Here is a 19,990-nt window from a genome sequence, read left to right on the forward strand (position 1 = left end):
GAAGATACAGCAAATAAGGAGGAAGGAGTGGGGGGGGGGGGGGGCAAAACGAGGACAAGCCAGGTTCCAAGGCAAAGGGAGAGGCCCAGTCGAGCCAGTCACAGGTCTTTGGGGTCACAGGGATATGACTCATCGCAAGGCATGAGACATCTCTAGCTCTGCCTATCCAATTCCAAATCTCCTCTCCAAGTATTTCCCTGTCCTTTCTGCCTCAAAGCGCTGGCCTCGATCTCTCTACTCTCCCACTCCCATGCCACTGTGTTCCGAACATTATTCAGTCTGGCACGTACTGCTCGTGAATGGATGCTCTGGAGGGATCTAAATCTCGTGTACACACGTCATTCCTGCATTGGAGGGGGGCGGGGTCACGTTTTGTGTGTGTGTGTGTGTGTGTGTATGTGCGTCTGCCTGTCTGTGTGCGAGTGTGTGTGTGTGTGTGTCTATGTGCATGAAATACGATGCTGCCAGTCTTCTTTTCCTTCATGAAACAAGTATGCAGTTTAACAGTACTTTTCTGAATATTTTTCGATATTATCAGAAACTGTGCATGTACATGTATGACCGTGTTTACACCAGCCGGCCACTATACACCGCTTCAGGGAATGCATGCTTAGTATTTCCGTGTTAATTTCTTTAACCCACTAAACTGTGACATGGATTACAGGATCTTTTCCGTGCGCAATTGGCCTTGTGCTTGCGTTTACACACGAAGGGGGATAAGGCTCTAGCATGTCTGTACATAAGTTGACCTGGCAGATTCAGATTGGAAAAATCTCCACCCTTAACCAACCAGGTGCAGCTGGGATTCGAATACATGACCTTACGCTCGAGGCCAGCATCTTATCCACTAGACCAATGCGCTACAGGCAGTGGAGTGAACAATTATTGATCTGAAGAAAACCTGAACATTTGGTCATCACTTGCAGCGATTTATAGCTCACGTTTGTCTTGCTTGTGAGCAAAAAACAAAAATGCAACGAATGGTCAACAGATATCTGCAAATTCTTTCCTCCAATGGACCATTTGCAGTTAAATCGGGTGTGTTCCCTTCTGGGCAACGACACACTTGATTGTGTTCTTACAAACTTCTCAACGCGTCTAACTCTAAGAGTTATTATTTTACAATGTATCAACTATCATAAATAAGCAGATAAAAAGAGGGAACTTAATAGTACAATGTACCTTTACCAGAGAGGGGTTTTATGGAAATCCCACGGAGGGGTTTAATGTCAACATTAATTAAAATCCTCCCTGTTTAGATGCATATTTTAAGTACACTGCCGACCCAGGCATGTCAATTGGTGTCAGCGGTCAGCTAAACTTCTTTCAAAATGTCAAAAACTTTTTATTTCTCACACTTGAGAAAAGGCGACACCTGAGAACGGCTTGAAACTTGGGAAATTGCCAAAACTTTCAAGACCATTTCAGCAAATTCTCACAGAAAATTAAATCCTAGCAACATTTCAGTCTCACACTTCCCTCACATTATCCCCCCCCCCCCCCCCACCCCCCTTCTGCACACACCCATCCCCACCTTTGGACCATCCGGACCTCTGTCTCATTTAAGAACCTGGACTCGATCTTTACATACTCATAGTCATTCACATTATAATAAATTATTTTTTAAATACCATCCTTCCACAGTATACAATTTTACTCAGCGTAATTTCACAACATAGAAGACATCACTATATTTTTTTTCTACTTTTTCTGTTGAAATGACAGATGACAGGCCTATTACTGTAACTTAGTGCAAGTGCACTGTTTCTGGTCCTAATCAGTATAATAGTAGTGTTTTCCTGCAATATTTGTATTTCTTGCCCAGGGATGTCGTTAGGCGTCGGACATCGGTCATAAAATATCAGAAGTTATGAAAAAAACAATTGAAAGTCAGCAGAGACTTTCTACTGGGATTTGTTAAAATCTCTCAGCAGAGCAAAAGAGAGAGAGAACAAAAATGTGTGTCCCTTCACAGTTGAGATTTCAAAGAGAATCTAAGCTTACTACCCCAGGGGAGAGAGTATCAACAGAGAAATCTAGTCCAGAGGAGAACCATTGTTTTACTACTGTGACCATGACCAGACAGGTGTTTCGACACTAATGTGTCTCATCAGTGGTCTGATGGTAGATACGGCAAGAGTTGATGATATGATAAAATCGTTTATTTAACGTCACTCTGTTAAAACATTGGCAACATTTGTCTTAGATTAAAAACACACACAGGCGCGCACACAAACTTTCCCTTCAAGTACAGTGGTTCACCACCCTGCCACCCAAGGTCTTTATTCAAACTTAAAAGATAGCTTAATTGGGGTATTAGCCATTTGGCAGGAATTATTTCTGTTCGGGGATATCATTCCCAGGAACTCTCATGTCAAATTTCATAAAGATCGGTCCAGTAGTTTGGTATGAATCGTTCTACACACACACGCACAGACAGACAGACAGACAGACACACACACACCACGACCCTCGTCTCGATTCCCCCTCTATGTTAAAACATTTAGTCAAACCTTGACCAAATGTAAAACAAGTCGCGTAAGGCGAAAATACAACATTTAGTCAAGCTGTCGAACTCACAGAATGAACCTGAACGCAATACAATTTTTCAGTAAGACCGTATACTCGGGTAGCATCGTGAGTCCACCGATCGTGGCAAAGGCAGTGAAATTGACAAGAAGAGCGGGGTAGTAGTTGCGCTGAGAAGGATAGCACGCTTTTCTGTACCTCTCTTCGTTTTAACTTTCTGAGCGTGTTTTTAATCCAAACATATCATATCTATATGTTTTTGGAATCAGGAACCGACAAGGAATAAGATGAAAGTGTTTTTAAATTGATTTCGAAAAATTAATTTTGATCATAATTTTTATATTTTTAATTTTCAGAGCTTGTTTTTAATCCAAATATAACATATTTATATGTTTTTGGAATCAGAAAATGATGAAGAATAAGATGAACGTAAATTTGGATCGTTTTATAAATTTTTATTTATTTTTTTAAATTTTCAGATTTTTGATGACCAAAGTCATAAATTAATTTTTAAGCCACCAAGCTGAAATGCAATACCGAAGTCCGGCCTTCGTCGAAGATTGATTTGCCAAAATTTCAATCAATTTGATTGAAAAATGAGGGTGTGACAGTGCCGCCCCAACTTTTACAAAAAGCCGGATATGACGTCATCAAAGGTATAAATATCGAAAAAAAGAAAAAAACATCCAGGGATATCATTCCCAGGAACTCTCATGTCAAATTTCTTTAAAGATCAGTCCAGTAGTTTGGTCTGAATCGCTCTACACACACACACACACACACACGCACAGACAGACACACACACACACACACACACATGACCCTCGTCTCGATTCGCCCTCTATGTTAAAACATTTAGTCAAAACTTGACTAAATGTAAAACTAGTCGCGTAAGGCGAAAATACAATATTTAGTCAAGTAGCTGTCGAACTCACAGAATGAAACTGAACGCAATGCCATTTTTCAGCAAGACCGTATACTCGTAGCATCGTCAGTCCACCGCTCATGACAAAGGCAGTGAAATTGACAAGAAGAGCGGGGTAGTAGTTGCGCTAAGAAGGATAGCACGCTTTTCTGTACCTCTCTTTGTTTTAACTTTCTGAGCTTGTTTTTAATCCAAACATATCATATCTATATGTTTTTGGAATCAGGAACCGACAAGGAATAAGATGAAAGTGTTTTTAAATTGATTTGGACAATTTAATTTTGATAATAATTTTTATATATTTAATTTTCAGAGCTTGTTTTTAATCCGAATATAACATATTTATATGTTTTTGGAATCAGCAAATGATGGAGAATAAGATAAACGTAAATTTGGATCGTTTTATAAATTTTTATTTTTTTTTACAATTTTCAGATTTTTAATGACCAAAGTCATTAATTAATTTTTAAGCCACCAAGCTGAAATGCAATACCGAACCCCGGGCTTCGTCGAAGATTACTTGACCAAAATTTCAACCAATTTGGTTGAAAAATGAGGGCGTGACAGTGCCGCCTCAACTTTCACGAAAAGCCGGATATGACGTCATCAAAGACATTTATCAAAAAAATGAAAACAAGAGGCGAAGCCATCAAGGCTCACGTAAGAAATCGACAAACAGTAACACAAACTCAATCACTCCGTCACACACACACACACACACACACACACACACACACACACACACACACACACACACACACACACACACACACACACACACACACACACACACACACACACACACACAGAAAGAGCATAGGTGAAACTGTGCAAGAAAGCGAGACACTAGATCTAGATCTGCCTGTCTGTATGTAGCCTACTTACAAGGACACGACTGCCAACCAGTCTCGGCGCGCTCAAAATAATAATGACCGAGACTTTCAGTACTTCCTTCGCGTGACGTCATAATGTGACGTCAATGTAAGGTGACGTCTTCAAATGTTAGAGTTTCTACCACAGACATACACACGCACAGACGCACGCACGCACGCACGCACAGACAGACAAAGTTACGATCGCATAGGCTACACTTACGTGAGCCAAAAACGTTCGGGGATTTCATACCCAGGAACTCTCATGTCAAATTTCATAAAGATCGGTCCAGTAGTTTAGTCTGAATCGCTCTACACACACACACACACAGACACACAGACACACACACACACGCACATACACCACGACCCTCGTTTCGATTCCCCCTCGATGTTAAAATATTTAGTCAAAACTTGACTAAATATAAAAACGGGCCTGGTTTGAGCAGTGACACAGGGAAATCTGTACATCAAACCTCTGCAGCCCTGCAGAGAGAAATTCTCTCCAGAGTCTTCGGAGTTGTCAGCGTTTGGAAACTTGATAGTCTGCTACCGACGGTGGGAAAGTTCTTGACCGCAGCATGGCAGGTCAAAATAACACACTGGGACCAAAGCGGCGGTGGAGCTTAATTGATACCGACATGGTTGCTGCACAAACGGCCAGCTAAGCCACTCCTCCTACTGGCACGTGCGAACACTGCGCCATCGCAGCGTGCTGTGACTGCGCCTGAACTGTAGTATGATTAACTGGTGCAGATGTGCAATTCATGTAACCACACACAGTCAGAACTCAGATGTCCTATCGTTTTATGCCAAGCGCGGTCATTGTCTGATTGAAGTTCCATTCCCTCGGACAATGCCGCGCGCCATACAACTTACAAGTACTTTTAGGTGGGTTTTTTTTATAGTTTTTTTAAATGTTACTGTTTGTTTGAAAAAAATAACAACAACAATAATATCTGCACATGTGTGTGTGTGTCTCTAAATGTGTGCATTTGTGTGTGCATTTTGTCCTATCAAAAATTGTTCAAAGTGGTCAAATTCTCTATTCATGTTGAAGAGCTCAGGTTGATATTTGTAATATCATAGAAACAAATCCAACAATTTAAGCTACCCTTATAATTGTATAAAAATCCGATTACAAATACAACGAATCAATGAATGGCATGGCAAAGCACTTGGGAACACAAAGTATTATGTAGCCGGGCCGGTAGACCTACGTTTGGTCTATAGTCACAAAAGTGCTAAGTTTATCAACACCGATGTACATGTTCAATAATCCCTATCTACAAAACAATGCCCAAATTAAAATTGTCGTCTTACTGGCGTACGCACACTAAACACACATCTTACAAGCATTGAAGAGCTCAAAATACTTACAGTGCAAGCAACTGCTGGAACCTTCAACGCGGTAACAACAAGATCTGCAAGCCGAGAGCGACATCATAAACGATGTGTCACATGAACATAAATGTCACGTGATCAAACATATGTCCGTGTCATTTCTGTTGTTTGCGTGGCGTGACAGGCGAACGTGAGTGACTTTGATCACAGCATCTCATAGGGGTTACGATGGGGGACTGTGCGCATTATAAAACGCTCAAGAAATATGCAATGAAATATTTTAGTCGGGAAAGTTCAACGGATGGGGGTCACTTCTCTCATCGGCGGAAGTGAGAGATCGAAAGTGGAAAGCTTCCTGTTTGGATTCGAATAGTGGATCGCGCGTGGACCTGTAGAGTGAATGGAGTGGACACTTTGAAAAAAGGAAGATTCTGTAATTCGCTTTTGTATCTTGTGCATATTCGATTCATAATCTTAGATCACTTTACCCGGTGCGAATACAGCTTACTAAAAGGACGTGTTGAGAATGTTGAATAATGTTTTGTCATCAGGTTTACCCACACTGGTCCCCAGACAAATAACATGAAGCTATCGGGAGGACGTCAGCCAGGCGTCAGCCAAACTTGGTTTAAGCAATGTTTATTCATATTTTACATGTTCAGGAAATGTACATCGACATAAGGTGAAAACAACAACAGACTTCAGACTGAATGTTTCTCCGCCAATTTCAAGCTGTATCTTGAGGGAGAAAAGTATGTCACGACTCTTGCAACTGAGCAGATGTGTGATGTAATTCGATCGATTGTACGAGTACTCCAAATTCGATTTATTCGAAAACGCACCGAGCGGTTACGTCCCTTGCGTAAAAAAAAGAAATATTTTTTAGTTGAAACTAATTTCAAAGTCAAAATACCATTTCTCCCCACAGCTGAATTAGAATCCAAGGGGGGGGGGGGGGGTGTGATACGTGCATGGTCCCGGCAAGCTGGATCAGCAACACTTTGAAGGGGAGGGGAATAGTCAGTATTAAGTTTGTGTGAGATAAACAAAGCCGGCTGACGTCCTCCCAGTAGCTGCATGTAGACAAATTAATACAGCACAGATTGCAACAGGTGATCGTTTTTCACTGTCATTTTTTTCTCTCAAGTTCTTAACAACGTCGATGTCGACGGTTTTGCAAAGTGCAAACTGCCAGCTGCGGTCTATTTGTGTAGCAAAGTAACCAAGCACGGCCAAGAAGCATTTTAATTTACTATTTGATAACTAACCCTGTTCCATTAGTAAACATGTGCCAAAAATCAATATGATTATGTAATCATTTATTTTTAAAGCATAATTCCGTAATATAGACAATGTTCGGAAATACCTCTGTCAAGTTTGTATGGGTTGTGGCAGAGTTGCTTTCCCTTGTTTTTACCTGTTTTTCCATTGAAACATTCAGTCAGTCAAGCTACACTCACGTGATATCACGGCCAATCACTAGCGAACGCGTGTAGTCTGGGCACGCGGCGATGATCTGTGCAAGTGAAATCATGCAAACGACTGTCATCCCAGCCAGTGATGACGAGCTCCGATATGTGTGCTTTCTGCACTGTCTGCTCAACTCAGGGGCGGGGGGGGGGGGGGGGGTTCTGGGGTTTCCGGACCCCCCCCCCCCCCCCCCCCCAGCCCAAAAATAAAATTTTTGGGTTGAGTTTCAATTTTTGGGGTATTAATCAGTGACAAAATCTGCTGCCTCAAACTGGTAATGATCATCCTCAGAATGCACCAGATTGCACCATTTTGCTTCCTTTTTTCAAAATTTTCCGGGGGGGCATGCCCCCGGACCCCCCTAGCAAGCTAGGCGCTTCGCGCGTCGGCTCGGCGCGGCGCCTTCACACTCTTATCTTCACAATATACTTTTCGACCCCCCCCCCCCCCCCCATAAAATGAACTGATCCGCCCCTGCAACTTGACATAATGATATCCTTCGATCACTTGAAAAGCCGCTACGGTAAGCGGCGGCACTTGGAGTTGACAACTGATTGGCCCATTGCAGATGTCAGTGCCGGATCGCTTCCCTCAGTGCACAGATCGAGCGATCAGGTGCGGAGAAGTCATGTGTAGCTTGACTCAATGTTTGCAAGGAAAAGCCACACTGAAACCCCACAAAAACTGTGACAGACACTGTGGAAAAAAATCAGTCGCTACCCAACTATTTTTTGATAAACATGTAGTTTTACTATTTTGTGGGATTGTTATTCCAGGCCAAGCATCAGATTTGTTAACCGTTTTGTAACAGAAAAATAACACGCACATAATTATGGGGAATAACATCTTTTGTCTGCATATTGGGGGGGGGGGGGGGGGGTGGGTGGGGGGGGGGGGGTGGTCATAAACCTTTTTTTTTTAAGAAAGAATCAGATAACAGTTTCACCGCTATGCAAAATTTGCAGACTTTTGTCTTTGAGCTACTTCAGAGATTGCATTTTGTTGTCACTCCAATCTGAGGCAAGCGAGAAGTAATTTCTCTGTTCGAGTCCGTATGCTTATCCATCATAATGTATTGAAGGTCTCAAGCGTATGCGCACGTCATTGTGCGGGAATCCGAGGGGCCTATTTATTATGAATGAATATGTACGACACATTCTATGTTATTTCCTTACATTTTATGACCAGTTTTATTGTTCAGATTCTACTTTATCGAACAATGCTGTACATTTTGCACACATTGGCATAGCCTTAAGTGTTTCAGCTAGACCAAAACAAAGTTTGCTCATCAGTAAACAAGATCACACAGCGCCGTGCGTATAACTTCCAAATGTGTTTTTCTTGACAAAACATGCATTGAAGGACATCTGTGCTCAGGGGTACCTAATTGATATGGTTATACATGTAAATATAACAACTGGCTGGCTGCCCCCTGACAAGAATATACTATTGTGGTGAAGTGACAGGTTCACATTGATTTAGCTGGTATAATAAGGTACGCCTGTCTTGTTCTTTGTACATGTGCATGATTGCGAGTGACTGGTGTTTGTGTACTGGGTTGTGTAGAACGTATTATTGAGGCAATGTGGCATGATTTGGTGCTAAGGCTCTAGATAAGTATAGCTGTGACACATATATATGTGTCAACTGGTGCGTGTGTGTGTGTTGACACATACTCATGCTCAATCAATGACTTAATTGTTTATCACAGCGCCACTTGTTTGCAGTATATCTATCATTCTATCTATTCTATGGCTCAAATACACACACACATCTTTATGTGCATTTACAACCTCTCTCTCACACACACACACACACATCTGTAGTGTAGGTAGACACACACACGCATACATGTATGCACTCAGAGCTGTCAGTAAAGTATTGTACGTACACTAGCTGTGCAACATAAATTCCATCTGAATATCTTGGTGCTTTAAGTGATTTCACTTCACATTTTCACGATTTAGCCAAAATATTGCAAAACAGACAAATTTAGTTATTTACTGTCAACTTAATTTGCTGCATAGAATATATATATATATTAATTATGAGTATCAGAATGTATCCAGCCTTATACTCGTAGTCATAATTTATTTGACCTTTTTAATTATGTGTGCAGGTCAAAAGCAAAACCTGAGTGCAGAGGAAAACAACATCACTTGACCATGGTGGATTTGTCTCGCTGTCCGGTCTGACAGTATAGACGTGTGATCAACAAGAAGAGGAAGACCATGGTGGAGTCTGGTCCACAGCCAACTGGGTCAGAGGCCAACAAAGCGGAATGGATGGAACTGACGCGACCCCTGGCAAAACGGAGACCTCCCAGCAACCCAGGGCAGCACACACTCACCATGTCGGGAACTGTCAAACGTGGCAACCAGGTCGGATCACCCGTAGACGTCGAGCTGGAACTAACAGACATTGAGTTTCGACGTCTGACGAGCCGAGATGCCAGCACAGACCGTAAATGTTCCTGCGGGTCCGATCAAGGACCTCATGTGACGCTGCTATCGGTTCTGTTTGTGCCGCTGGCGTTTCTGTCTTCCCTGTGTGTGTCCTTTTACTACAGTGCAATGACTTGGTACAACTTCTACGTGTACTTCAGCGACGAGAAGACTATCTGGCACAAAGTATCCGTGTGTCCTTTGCTCATTCTCAGCTTTCCATTCTGGGCTTCGCTTACGGCGTTGGGGATTGGACTGTATGCTTCCGTGGTGCAGATTTCGTGGGTTTTGGAATCGTGGCTTCTCCAGATTCGTGACTTTGAAAAAGGGTTCTACGCGTGGTTTTGCTGTGCCGTTGGTCTGTCTCAGTGCTGTCCTTATGAGATTGTTGTGTTGGACGAAGACGAGAATTTTCCTGACCGAAGTTGATGCAATTAGACAAGCAGGGGTTTTAAAGAAACACTGGTGGCACTGATTGATTTAAGAGTGCCATAAAGTTTTTTAACCACAAGGTGTTACAGTGGAACCCCCTTTTATCGTTGTATATGTGGTTTTTTTTGTGTTTGTTTGTTTGTTCGTTCATTGGCTGAAACTCCCACGGCTTTTACGTGTATGACCGTTTTTACCCCGCCATTTAGGCAGCCATATGCCGCTTTCGGAGGAAGCATGCTGGGTATTTTTGTGTTTCTATAACCCACCGAACTCTGACATGGATTACAGGATCTTTTTCGTGCGCACTTGGTCTTGTGCTTGCGTGTACACACGGGGGTGTTCGGACACTGAGGAGAGTCTGCACACAAAGTTGACTCTGAGAAATAAATCTCTCGCCGAACGCGGGGACGAACTCACGCTGACAGCGGCCAACTGGATACAAATCCAGCACGCTACCGACTGAGCTACATTCCCGCCCATTTTTTGTGTGTGAAATGATTGTATACAGCGAAAGTGAATAAAACACCCTTTTAAGACCTCCAAAAATCTGAGAACATCAGGTCTTTAACAGGAGGTAGTCTTTAGTTAAAATGGAAGTATTTTTTATTTACATACGACGAGACCACCTTGAGAAAGCAAGTTCTTGAATGGGTGGGGGGGCTCTTAAGAGGGGAGCTCCACTGTACCAATTACCGGGTACATCCAGTGACCCTCTCATTTTTGAGTCACTTGAGAAAAAGTGACTCTATGTAATCGGTCAGTGTTAGTCTGTCCGGCCGGCCGTCCGGCCGGCCGTCCGGCCGGCCGTCTGTCCGGCCGGCCGTCCGGCCGGCCGTCCGTAGACACCACCTTAACGTTGGACTTTTCTCGGAAACTATCAAAGCGATCGGGCTCATATTTTGTTTAGTCGTGACCTCCAATGACCTCTACACTTTAACGATGGTTTCGTTGACCTTTGACCTTTTTCAAGGTCACAGGTCAGCGTCAAAGGAAAAATTAGACATTTTATATCTTTGACAAAGTTCATCGGATGTGATTGAAACTTTGTAGGATTATTCTTTACATCAAAGTATTTACATCTGTAGCCTTTTACGAACGTTATCAGAAAAACAAGGGAGATAACTAGCCTTTTCTGTTCGGCAACACACAACTTAACGTTGGGCTTTTCTCGGAAACTATAAAAGTGACCGGGCTCAAATTTTATGTGAACGTGACTCCCAGTGACCTCTACACTTTGACGTCTGCTTTGGTGACCTTTGACCTTTTTCAAGGTCACAGGTATGTCTTGAATTCTTCAGGTATGCATTGTGTTGTGAATAGCAATTTCTTCCTGTCCATCTGATGCCTCATATAATATTCAGAACTGCGAAAGTGACTCGATCGAGCGTTTGCTCTTCTTGTTGAAACAAAGATTTAGTCCCCACATGAAGCGCTACATATTTTACCAAGTAAAGGTGTCAGATGATATTTTGTATGTCTGGTTTTTGGTTTACTAATGCAGGTGTGATTTAACTCATTGTCTCTCAGGTACGGATATATATCCGTACCCACTCATATGGCTGTATCTGACCAGGTACGGATATATCCACTCAGACTGTTAGCTTCAGTCGCTCACTGTAATGTCGATCTAACGCCTGCATTCAAGCTTGTTGATACACAGTTACTACAACTCTGAGTGACCTGCTGCATTACAGCTGGTCTCGGCCCAAAAAACCTTGGTCAACATAGGTGGGTTAGAAAGTGTTAAGAAGAGTAAGGTTCTTAGGCCAAAAAAAAAAAAAGGTCTGTTTACGGTAACATAGGGTGAAAAAATAGGGTCGGTAGGTCGGCTTTTTTTTTATTTATTTTTTTTAATTTTTTTTTTCTCCCCTCTCTATGAAAAGTATGATGTTTCACAGTTCATTTCTTCTCATCAATCCCTGTTTTTGCCCAACATAACTATAAACAGTACTTTGAGCTTACCTCCCTTCTGTCGTCTGCTGTTTGAACGCAAACAGCTCTATTTTGGATGCGGTTTTTTTCTTCTTTTTTTTCAGACAATCCCAAAAAAAGATTAGGGTCGGGTCTAAAAACTAGGGTCGGTCGGGTTACCGTAAACAGACCTATTTTTTTTTTTGGCCTTGGCTTTCTTTTTGAGAAAAGTGAATAATGCTTTGATGAGTTTCAGTTGCATAGCCAAATATAAATGAATCATACACAAGCTATTACAATGTAGTAGTTAATAATGTTACGAATTTAAAAATTCATAATGACAATAGACTGGTTTATGCTCTAAGCAATTGTAAGTTGTCTTTTACACAGTTCAAGTTCACTACACGTGTAGCTCTTTGCTGACATTTTTAAGAGTGCATGCACATGATCAATGCAAGCTTAGCTAGCTATGGTTTAGAATGTACAATCTATGTTGCTATTTTTATGATGAAAATAAGGGGAGCATCTGTTAGTTTTGATGGATTAGGTGACATAACGCCGTGTAGTTGTACTTACTCATGTTTGGACCATAATTAAATGTTGCCACTGAACCTTTTTTCTTCATCTGATTACAACGTACAGGGTTGAGTATTTCATGGTGTTGCAGATGTGTGCACCTTAAATTACGCAAGCGCTACCATTGCACAGTTTATCTGCGTAAATCCCTGTGTGGAAACTGTAGCTGGGTACATCTAGACTATGTGTGCAACCTGTGTTCATTACAGTATACATTTTTTTTTTTTACAGTGTATATATTATTGATCTTGTAATGTTACGGTTTTTTAGAATCACTGAAAAAATCAATTTCTTAATAAATAAAACAGGTGACCTGTTTTAAGTGATTTGCTATGTCGATAGATGCTTCGTTTCTTGGCTCTTGTTTGATTGATCTAGGTCTGATGTTACTGGAAGACCAGTTTAGATCTGTTTTTCACCTGCCTTTAATTGAGGACTTCTTGCATTGGAGGTAGACATTTTTTTAAATGTGTGTGGTTTTAGTTCTTACGTGTTTTTTTTGTTTTTTTGCATGGTGTTTTGGTCCCTGTATTATGGAATGTTGTCTTGACTCTAAGCACTTACATTTGATTTTGAGATCATTCATGATATCATGATATACTTTTTGATGGATTACAGGGTTTATGAATAAATGCCAGTTCAGGAAACACGGTTGATTTTTGCATTCTTGCAGTAGTGTGCTAGAATTTCTCAAGCGGCATATTTGTTTATTTTCTCAGTTGCTTACATTTTTCATAGTGAACAGTTAGTGCTTCTTGTTTCTGCCAGAGTTGAAAGGAGAGAGAGAGAGACCGACAGAATGTGTTATACTGCTAAGTCTACACAATAATTATTAATTTTGTGTGGGCATGCAAGGGAGATAATTTTGTTCTTTTGCATGCACTGTACGCATGTATCATTGTTCATGCAGCACCATGTCACCAACTGAAACCTCTGCTGAACAATCCTTCTCATTGCGGTCAATGCGCATGCGCCAATCTCGGACTTAAAAAATGCGACCCTTTGACCGATCGAACCATGGGTTAGGGTATGGGTTAGGTTGTTTACGACCTGATTAATCTCCCCATGTTAGCGCATTGACCGCAATGAGAAGGATTGTTCAGGCAGAGTTTTCAGTTCGTGACACCGGCTCTACCGTATGACTAAATTATTCATACATTATTATCAGTGCAAGCTTTGCCCCGTTTTTTTGTGTTTGTTAAGTATATCTTTGATACTGGTTGACTTACAACCAGAACTGGATTTCAGCAGTCTAATTTATATTCTCAAACTGGTATGTGACCAGCTAGGTTCTTGTGTTGTCACCAGAAAAACAAAAAATAATGCAAGTCTGAGTGGGAATTTGAGGTGATATTTCATGTAACATCATGATTGTATGTGTATGTCAGTGAATGATACTTGTATGTCAGTGAATGATAATGTGATTACTTTTTCCATGTGGTGTGTTCACTTTTGCACCATTGTAAGGACATAAGCATACGTTCTATTGCTTTTGCAATCACCCTTGCGGTCAATGGCAGCTTTAGTTTAAGATGTTGTACACCTTAGTTCCCTGCCTATGTTTTTCTCATTGTGTAGCAGGGGTATGAATGTCTGTGACCCTGGGCAAGCAAACCAAGCAAAACACACACTGACAAAAACACACATGTGCTCTAACCAAACCATCCCTAGCTTACTTCTTTTTGTTCCAGAACTAAATGCAGAACAGTTTTTTAAATGAATGACTTCTTCATTAAGTTCAAAACTCACACAATAGCCACAAAAAACAACCACCTTGTACATGTATTTTATTCTGTCTGAACAGCGATTATGCCTTGTCACAAGCATTTTAAGATACACATACCTTCCTAAGTGTCTTAACCATCCAACACCAATCCAGGCTTTCAAAACTAAGCCATATAAGCATTCCTCCACTTGAACATAAAACCATGAAACAACAACCTTGCTGCAGAAAGTGGGGACTTTTTCACTGAATTATGATTACTCTCATTGGAAATGGCATCTGTGATATCGCATCCAACACCAAAGTGGCTCAAGGATTTTATTGAGGTAGCAAATTTCTTAGCTTCTCTCATGCCAAGAGTTTTCTATTGATTAGCCTTAAATTCTATGACTGAATGCCTTACTCATCCTGTGTCACTATCAGTATGTAACAACAAAAATTGAGCCAGATGGAAGGGGACATTAGGTTTTGTTCTTCTTGTTGAACTTTCTGTATGTGAGAATTAAAACAAATTAAATGGATTTTTAAAGATTTGTAATCGATGTGATGGTATACACTTCGCATGCCCTGTGGAGACATGTAGGCTTTTTGCTGAGTATTTAAAAACAATGTCAAACTGTGAATGTGCTTGAATGAATGCATTTTTAATTAAGGCTGTGAATTTTTTCAAGACTGAATGTCAGGTACTTACTAATTATCTTATTTTGATTACATTTGACTAAATGCATGTAGTCTGGTGCTTTGTTATGTATATGGTTTTGTGCGAACTGAAATAAATTGGGCGAAATAGCTCCTTGTGCCTTGGCTTAACCTTTGCCGTGCTTCCTGGGTTCACCTGTACCCAGAGACACACTAAAATCATTGTAACTCTGGAACCATAAAAGGTATCGTTTTGAAATTTTAAGTATCTCTCACACACCTAATTTGCTCTCTGTCTGCAAATTTTTAGTGTGTACATGACAAAACATCAGAATTAATTGATTATGATAATTTACATAAACACTACCGATGGCGCGGGTTCACACATACCCATACTTTTAAAGAGTAGTAGTGATTGTAACTATCCCTCTGCCGACGGCGCGGGTTCTGCTACACCCATAATTACCAAAGCGGCGGAACAGTGTCTGTCTGCCTGTTTGTCTCCAAGAGACTCTCTGTCTGTCTATCCGTCTATCTGACTGTCTGTCTCTGTCTGTCTCTCTCTCTGTCTGTCTCTCTCTCTGTCTCTCTTTCTGTCTCTCTCTCTTAGTCTCTCTCTCTGTCTCTCTCTCTTAGTCTCTCTCTCTCTGTCTCTCTTTCTTAGTCTCTCTCTCTCTCTTTCTTAGTCTCTCTCTCTCTCTTTCTTAGTCTCTCTCTCTCTTAGTCTCTCTCTCTTTCTTTCTTAGTCTCTCGCTCTCTCTCTTTCTTAGTCTCTCTCTCTATTTCTTAGTCTCTCTCTCTCTCTCTAGCTCTTTCTTAGTCTCTCTCTCTCTTTCTTAGTCTCTCTCTCTCTCTCTTTCTTAGTCTCTCTCTCTCTCTTTCTTAGTCTCTCTCTCTCTCTTTCTTAGTCTCTCTCTCTCTCTTTCTTAGTCTCTCTCTCTTTCTTAGTCTCTCTCTCTCTCTCTTTCTTAGTCTCTCTCTCTCTCTTTCTTAGTCTCTCTCTCTCTCTTTCTTAGTCTCTCTCTCTCTTTCTTAGTCTCTCTCTCTCTCTCTCTCTCTCTTAGTCTCTCTCTCTTTCTTAGTCTCTCTTTCTCTCTCTTAGTCTCTCTTTCTCTCTCTTTCTTAGTCTCTCTCTCTTTTTTTTTAGTCTCTCTCTCTCTCTCTTTCTTAGTCTCTCTCTCTCTTTCTTAGTCTCTCTCTCTCTCTCTCTTAGTCTCTCTCTCTCTTTCTTAGTCCCTCTCTCTCTCTCTCTTAGTCTCTCTCTCTTTCTTAGTCTCTCTTTCTCTCTCTTAGTCTCTCTCTCTCTTTCTTAGTCTCTCTCTCTCTTTTTTAGTCTCTCTTTCTCTCTTTCTTAGTCTCTCTCTCTCTTTTTCTTAATCTCTCTCTCTTTCTTAGTCTCTCTCTCTCTCTTTCTTAGTCTCTCTCTCTTTCTTAGTCTCCCTCTCTCTTTCTTAGTCTCTTTCTCTCTCTTTCTTAGTCTCTCTCTCTTTCTTAGTCTCTCTCTCTCTCTTTCTTAGTCTCTCTCTCTCTCTCTTTATTTCTCTCTCTCTTTATTTGTCTCTCTCTCTCTATCTTTCTTAGTCTCTCTCTCTCTTTCATAGTATCTCTCTCTCTCTCTCTCTTTCTTAGTCTCTCTCTCTCTTTCTTAGTCTCTCTCTCTTTCTTAGTCTCTCTCTCTTTCTTAGTCTCTCTCTCTTTCTTTCTTAGTCTCTCTCTCTCTCTTTCTTAGTCTCTCACTCTCTTTCTTAGACTCTCTCTCTCTCTTTCTTAGTCTCTCTCTCTCTTTCTTAGTCTCTCTCTTTCTTAGTCTCTCTCTCTCTCTTTCTTAGTCTCCCTCTCTCTCTTTGTTAGTCTCTCTCTCTCTCTTTCTTAGTCTCTCACTCTCTTTCTTAGACTCTCTCTCTCTCTTTCTTAGACTCTCTCTCTCTCTTTCTTAGTCTCTCTCTCTTTCTTAGTCTCTCTCTCTCTTTCTTAGTCTCTCTGTCTCTGTCTTAGTTTCTCTCTCTCTCTCTCTCTCTCTCTCTCTCTCTCTCTCTCTTTCTTAGTCTCTCAGTCTCTCTCAGTCTCTCCCTCCCCCTCTCCCTCCCCCTCTCCCTCCCCTGCAAGAGGTCGGTGAAGGGAGAAACTCGATGCAACCACTGACTGAAGTAGCGCTGTGGGTTTCCCTGAACCGGCACCCCGTCGTTAGAGAAATAAACGGTAAAAACCCTCTTTCAAATGTATGGGTTCAGACAAACCCGCATCGTCGTTAGAGGAATAAACGGTAAAAACCCTCTTTCAAATGTATGGGTTCAGACAAACCCGCATCGTCGGGAGTGTGTAGTCAAAAGCGGCATCCGGCAAAGGTTAATAGTTGTACTTGTACTGATCGGTGTGTTTAAACTTCACGGGATCACGCTTTGGACTTCACAGTCCGAGTGATGTGGGTCATGTGCGACCCATACTTTCTAAGGAAAAATTCAATGTAAAAAGTATGGGTAGTTCACGACCCATGCTATTCAAATATATATATATATATGTAGATAAACTGTGATGCACAAACGCCATAATAGCTTACAGAGGCCTGTACGTTCAATCATTTTTGGCATCACCACTGCAAGAGTGCTGAAATCCTACAGCCCCTCTAACAGTGTAATAACATTCAAAGTGGTTGTGATATTATCTCGTGAAACCCCTCTAACAGTGTAATAACATTCAAAGTGGTTGTGATATTATCTCGTGAAACCCCTCTAACAGTGTAATAACATTCAAAGTGGTTGTGATATTATCTCGTGAAAGGGAGAGCCTTTTTGCGCCTCATCCTACTCCTATTGGAGCAGAAACAGCAACTACTGATCCGTCAAACGAGCATCCCCTATTCTTCACATTTGCTTTGCTAATGATACTGATAGACAAAAAGAAAATAGTGCACACTACAGTCATTACAGATGACTTCATTCTGTCTCTTCAGTTTTAACAATATTTTGTTAGATAATTCTGTTGTCTGCTCAGGGTCACTTACAGTAGCAATAAGCAACGTGCCCCAAGGACATCCAATATTGGCAACAGATTAACTCAAATTATAAGTCTCTGAACGGTTAAAAGTTGCTTATCAAAAATATACTGAGCAACAATTAAAGTCAGTCCACTGTTGTTACACCTGGCAAACTCCACCTCAAACTCCAAAGCAAGTGAACAGAGTTCTGCCCTTGATCAAAAGCAACAGGCAGAGTTTCTTCCCTTGTCATTGTCACAAATATTGAGGTTGACCAAGTCTGCACAGCTTCATCCACAAGACAGTCTCCAATGATGGGAGTCCATAATTTGTGTGAAGAGTGTGGACTTTGTTGCAGCAAAAGCTCATCTCCTGGAATTCATTGCAGTTTCTTTGAACAATCCAACTCGAAGGGAGTGCCAGTGATGCAAGCATAGGTTAGACTGGACTTCGGCCCTCAACTTTCAGAGACTGCAACAAAACAAAACAAAATTTATTTTTAGGTTTCCATAAATCTGAATGACAAACAGTAGCCTAGTTTGCAATTTTACTTTAAAATTCAATGCATATATATATATATCAATTGACACTGTCACAGACTACAGATATCAAGGTTTTGCATTTTAATATAATCTACAATAAGACGTAGTCTTAGTCTTGTAAACTTAATTAAGAAGAAAAATCATTACCACATTTAATCTTAATAATCTCCAGTGTGACTGTAATTGTAAAATACATGTAATTGAAAAAAATTAACAAGCACGTCTTTACATTATGAAATAAGTTAATTGTCATCAGTCATACATATAATAAATGTAAAATTATATTTATAATTCCATCAGAATGTTCTTCAAATAACTAAATACAACTACAAGTAATAGTAATAATGCCATTTGTTTATGGATCAACTTGAGAGGTGTGTCTTCTATGCCACAACCAGGTAAGTCTTTACGAATATATATCACATCACATGTATTCCGTGAAAACATCGATCATTGACAGTGACACGGAAACGGCTAGAGAGGGATCCGTACACCTGCAAGGACGTGGATCGCCTCGAAGCTGTGCAGCGCAGGGCAGCCCGATGGGTTGTAAATCGCCACCGCAAGACTTCGAGCGTGTACTTGTACTGATCGGTGTGTTTAAACTTCACGGGATCACTCCCAAGGATGGGATCCGTACACCTGCAAGGACGTGGATCGCCTCGAAGCTGTGCAGCACAGGGCAGCCCGATGGGTTGTAAATCGCCACCGCAAGACTTCGAGCGTTGATGCCATGTTGGAACACTTGCAGTGGCCCACACTTCAAGATCGGCGCCGCAGAGCCCGCCTCATCACCATGTACAAATACACCAATGGCTTGCTGTCGATCAACACCCGCAACACACCCACCCCAAATCCCACCGCCAAAAGCACCAGACTCCTTCACGATGCTGCCTACCAGCTACCGTTGTGCCGCACAACCTACCGCCAGAAGTCCTTCTTTCCACGCACCATCGTGGACTGGAACGCGCTCCCGGGTGAGGTCGCTCTCAGCCCCTCTCTGGAAGCCTTCAAATCCCGGATCTAGACACCCCTCCCCGCCCCACCCCCCCCTCCCCCCGCCCCTGATCCTCCCCACCTCCCTCCTCTATTTCTACCCCCCACTAGCTATCACTGAACCCCCGGGCAGTTCTGATGACACCAGCTGCAAATCATCTTCGCAACTCTCTCCAAAGTCTGCAGAATCTTCACTTTGATGAAGGCGGCAGTCTAAAGAAAGAAGAAGAAGAGACAGACAGAGACAGAGACAGAGAGAGAGCGTTCCACTTTCACATGTATACAAAACGCCATACAAACAGCAGAAATGAAATTGGAACTGGAAGCCTGCTTTAGATGTATTACGTATGCATGGACCAGTAAAGTTCCACTACCTCAAAGACTAAAGCTTACCAATGATCAAGTAGATGGTAGAGAATTATCAGGTCAAAGACTCAAACTCAACGTTTGTTGTCGGGCAGGTGCTTTCAGTCACGATCCTGTTGCTCTCTAACCCAAATTGCCAAATTCGGTTCGGTGAGCTTTGATGATTAATCTTTTCACAATAAGGGTTCAAACAGGTGTAATAATTATTCTTTTTGATTTTCTTCAATTAAATCTTGCAATAAAACAA

General features: G+C 41.5%; 2 protein-coding genes across 4 annotated transcripts in view; one reads left to right on the forward strand and one right to left on the reverse strand.

The window, feature by feature from the left end:
- LOC138947599 (TBC1 domain family member 5-like) overlaps nucleotides 1-5,935 on the reverse strand; it is a 73,875-nt gene extending 67,940 nt beyond the window's left edge. For 2 of the 3 annotated variants that reach the window (XM_070319105.1, XM_070319102.1), the window contains exon 1: nucleotides 5,707-5,934. The gene's annotated coding sequence lies outside the window, so the exon portion shown is untranslated. Of the gene's footprint in view, nucleotides 1-5,706 lie in introns of all 3 variants that reach the window. The other variant, XM_070319103.1, reaches the window with a different exon arrangement.
- Nucleotides 5,936-8,247: 2,312 nt separating this feature from the next.
- Nucleotides 8,248-15,023, forward strand: LOC138947603 (transmembrane protein 169-like). Its single transcript, XM_070319111.1, has 2 exons — nucleotides 8,248-8,635; nucleotides 9,260-15,023. Exon 2 carries the CDS (start codon nucleotides 9,372-9,374, stop codon nucleotides 10,011-10,013), a length of 642 nt encoding a protein of 213 aa, XP_070175212.1. The 5' UTR covers nucleotides 8,248-8,635; nucleotides 9,260-9,371; the 3' UTR covers nucleotides 10,014-15,023.
- Nucleotides 15,024-19,990: the final 4,967 nt, after the last annotated feature.

The sequence above is a fragment of the Littorina saxatilis genome, linkage group LG14 (assembly GCF_037325665.1).
Source record: "Littorina saxatilis isolate snail1 linkage group LG14, US_GU_Lsax_2.0, whole genome shotgun sequence".
Classification (NCBI taxonomy): domain Eukaryota; kingdom Metazoa; phylum Mollusca; class Gastropoda; order Littorinimorpha; family Littorinidae; genus Littorina; species Littorina saxatilis.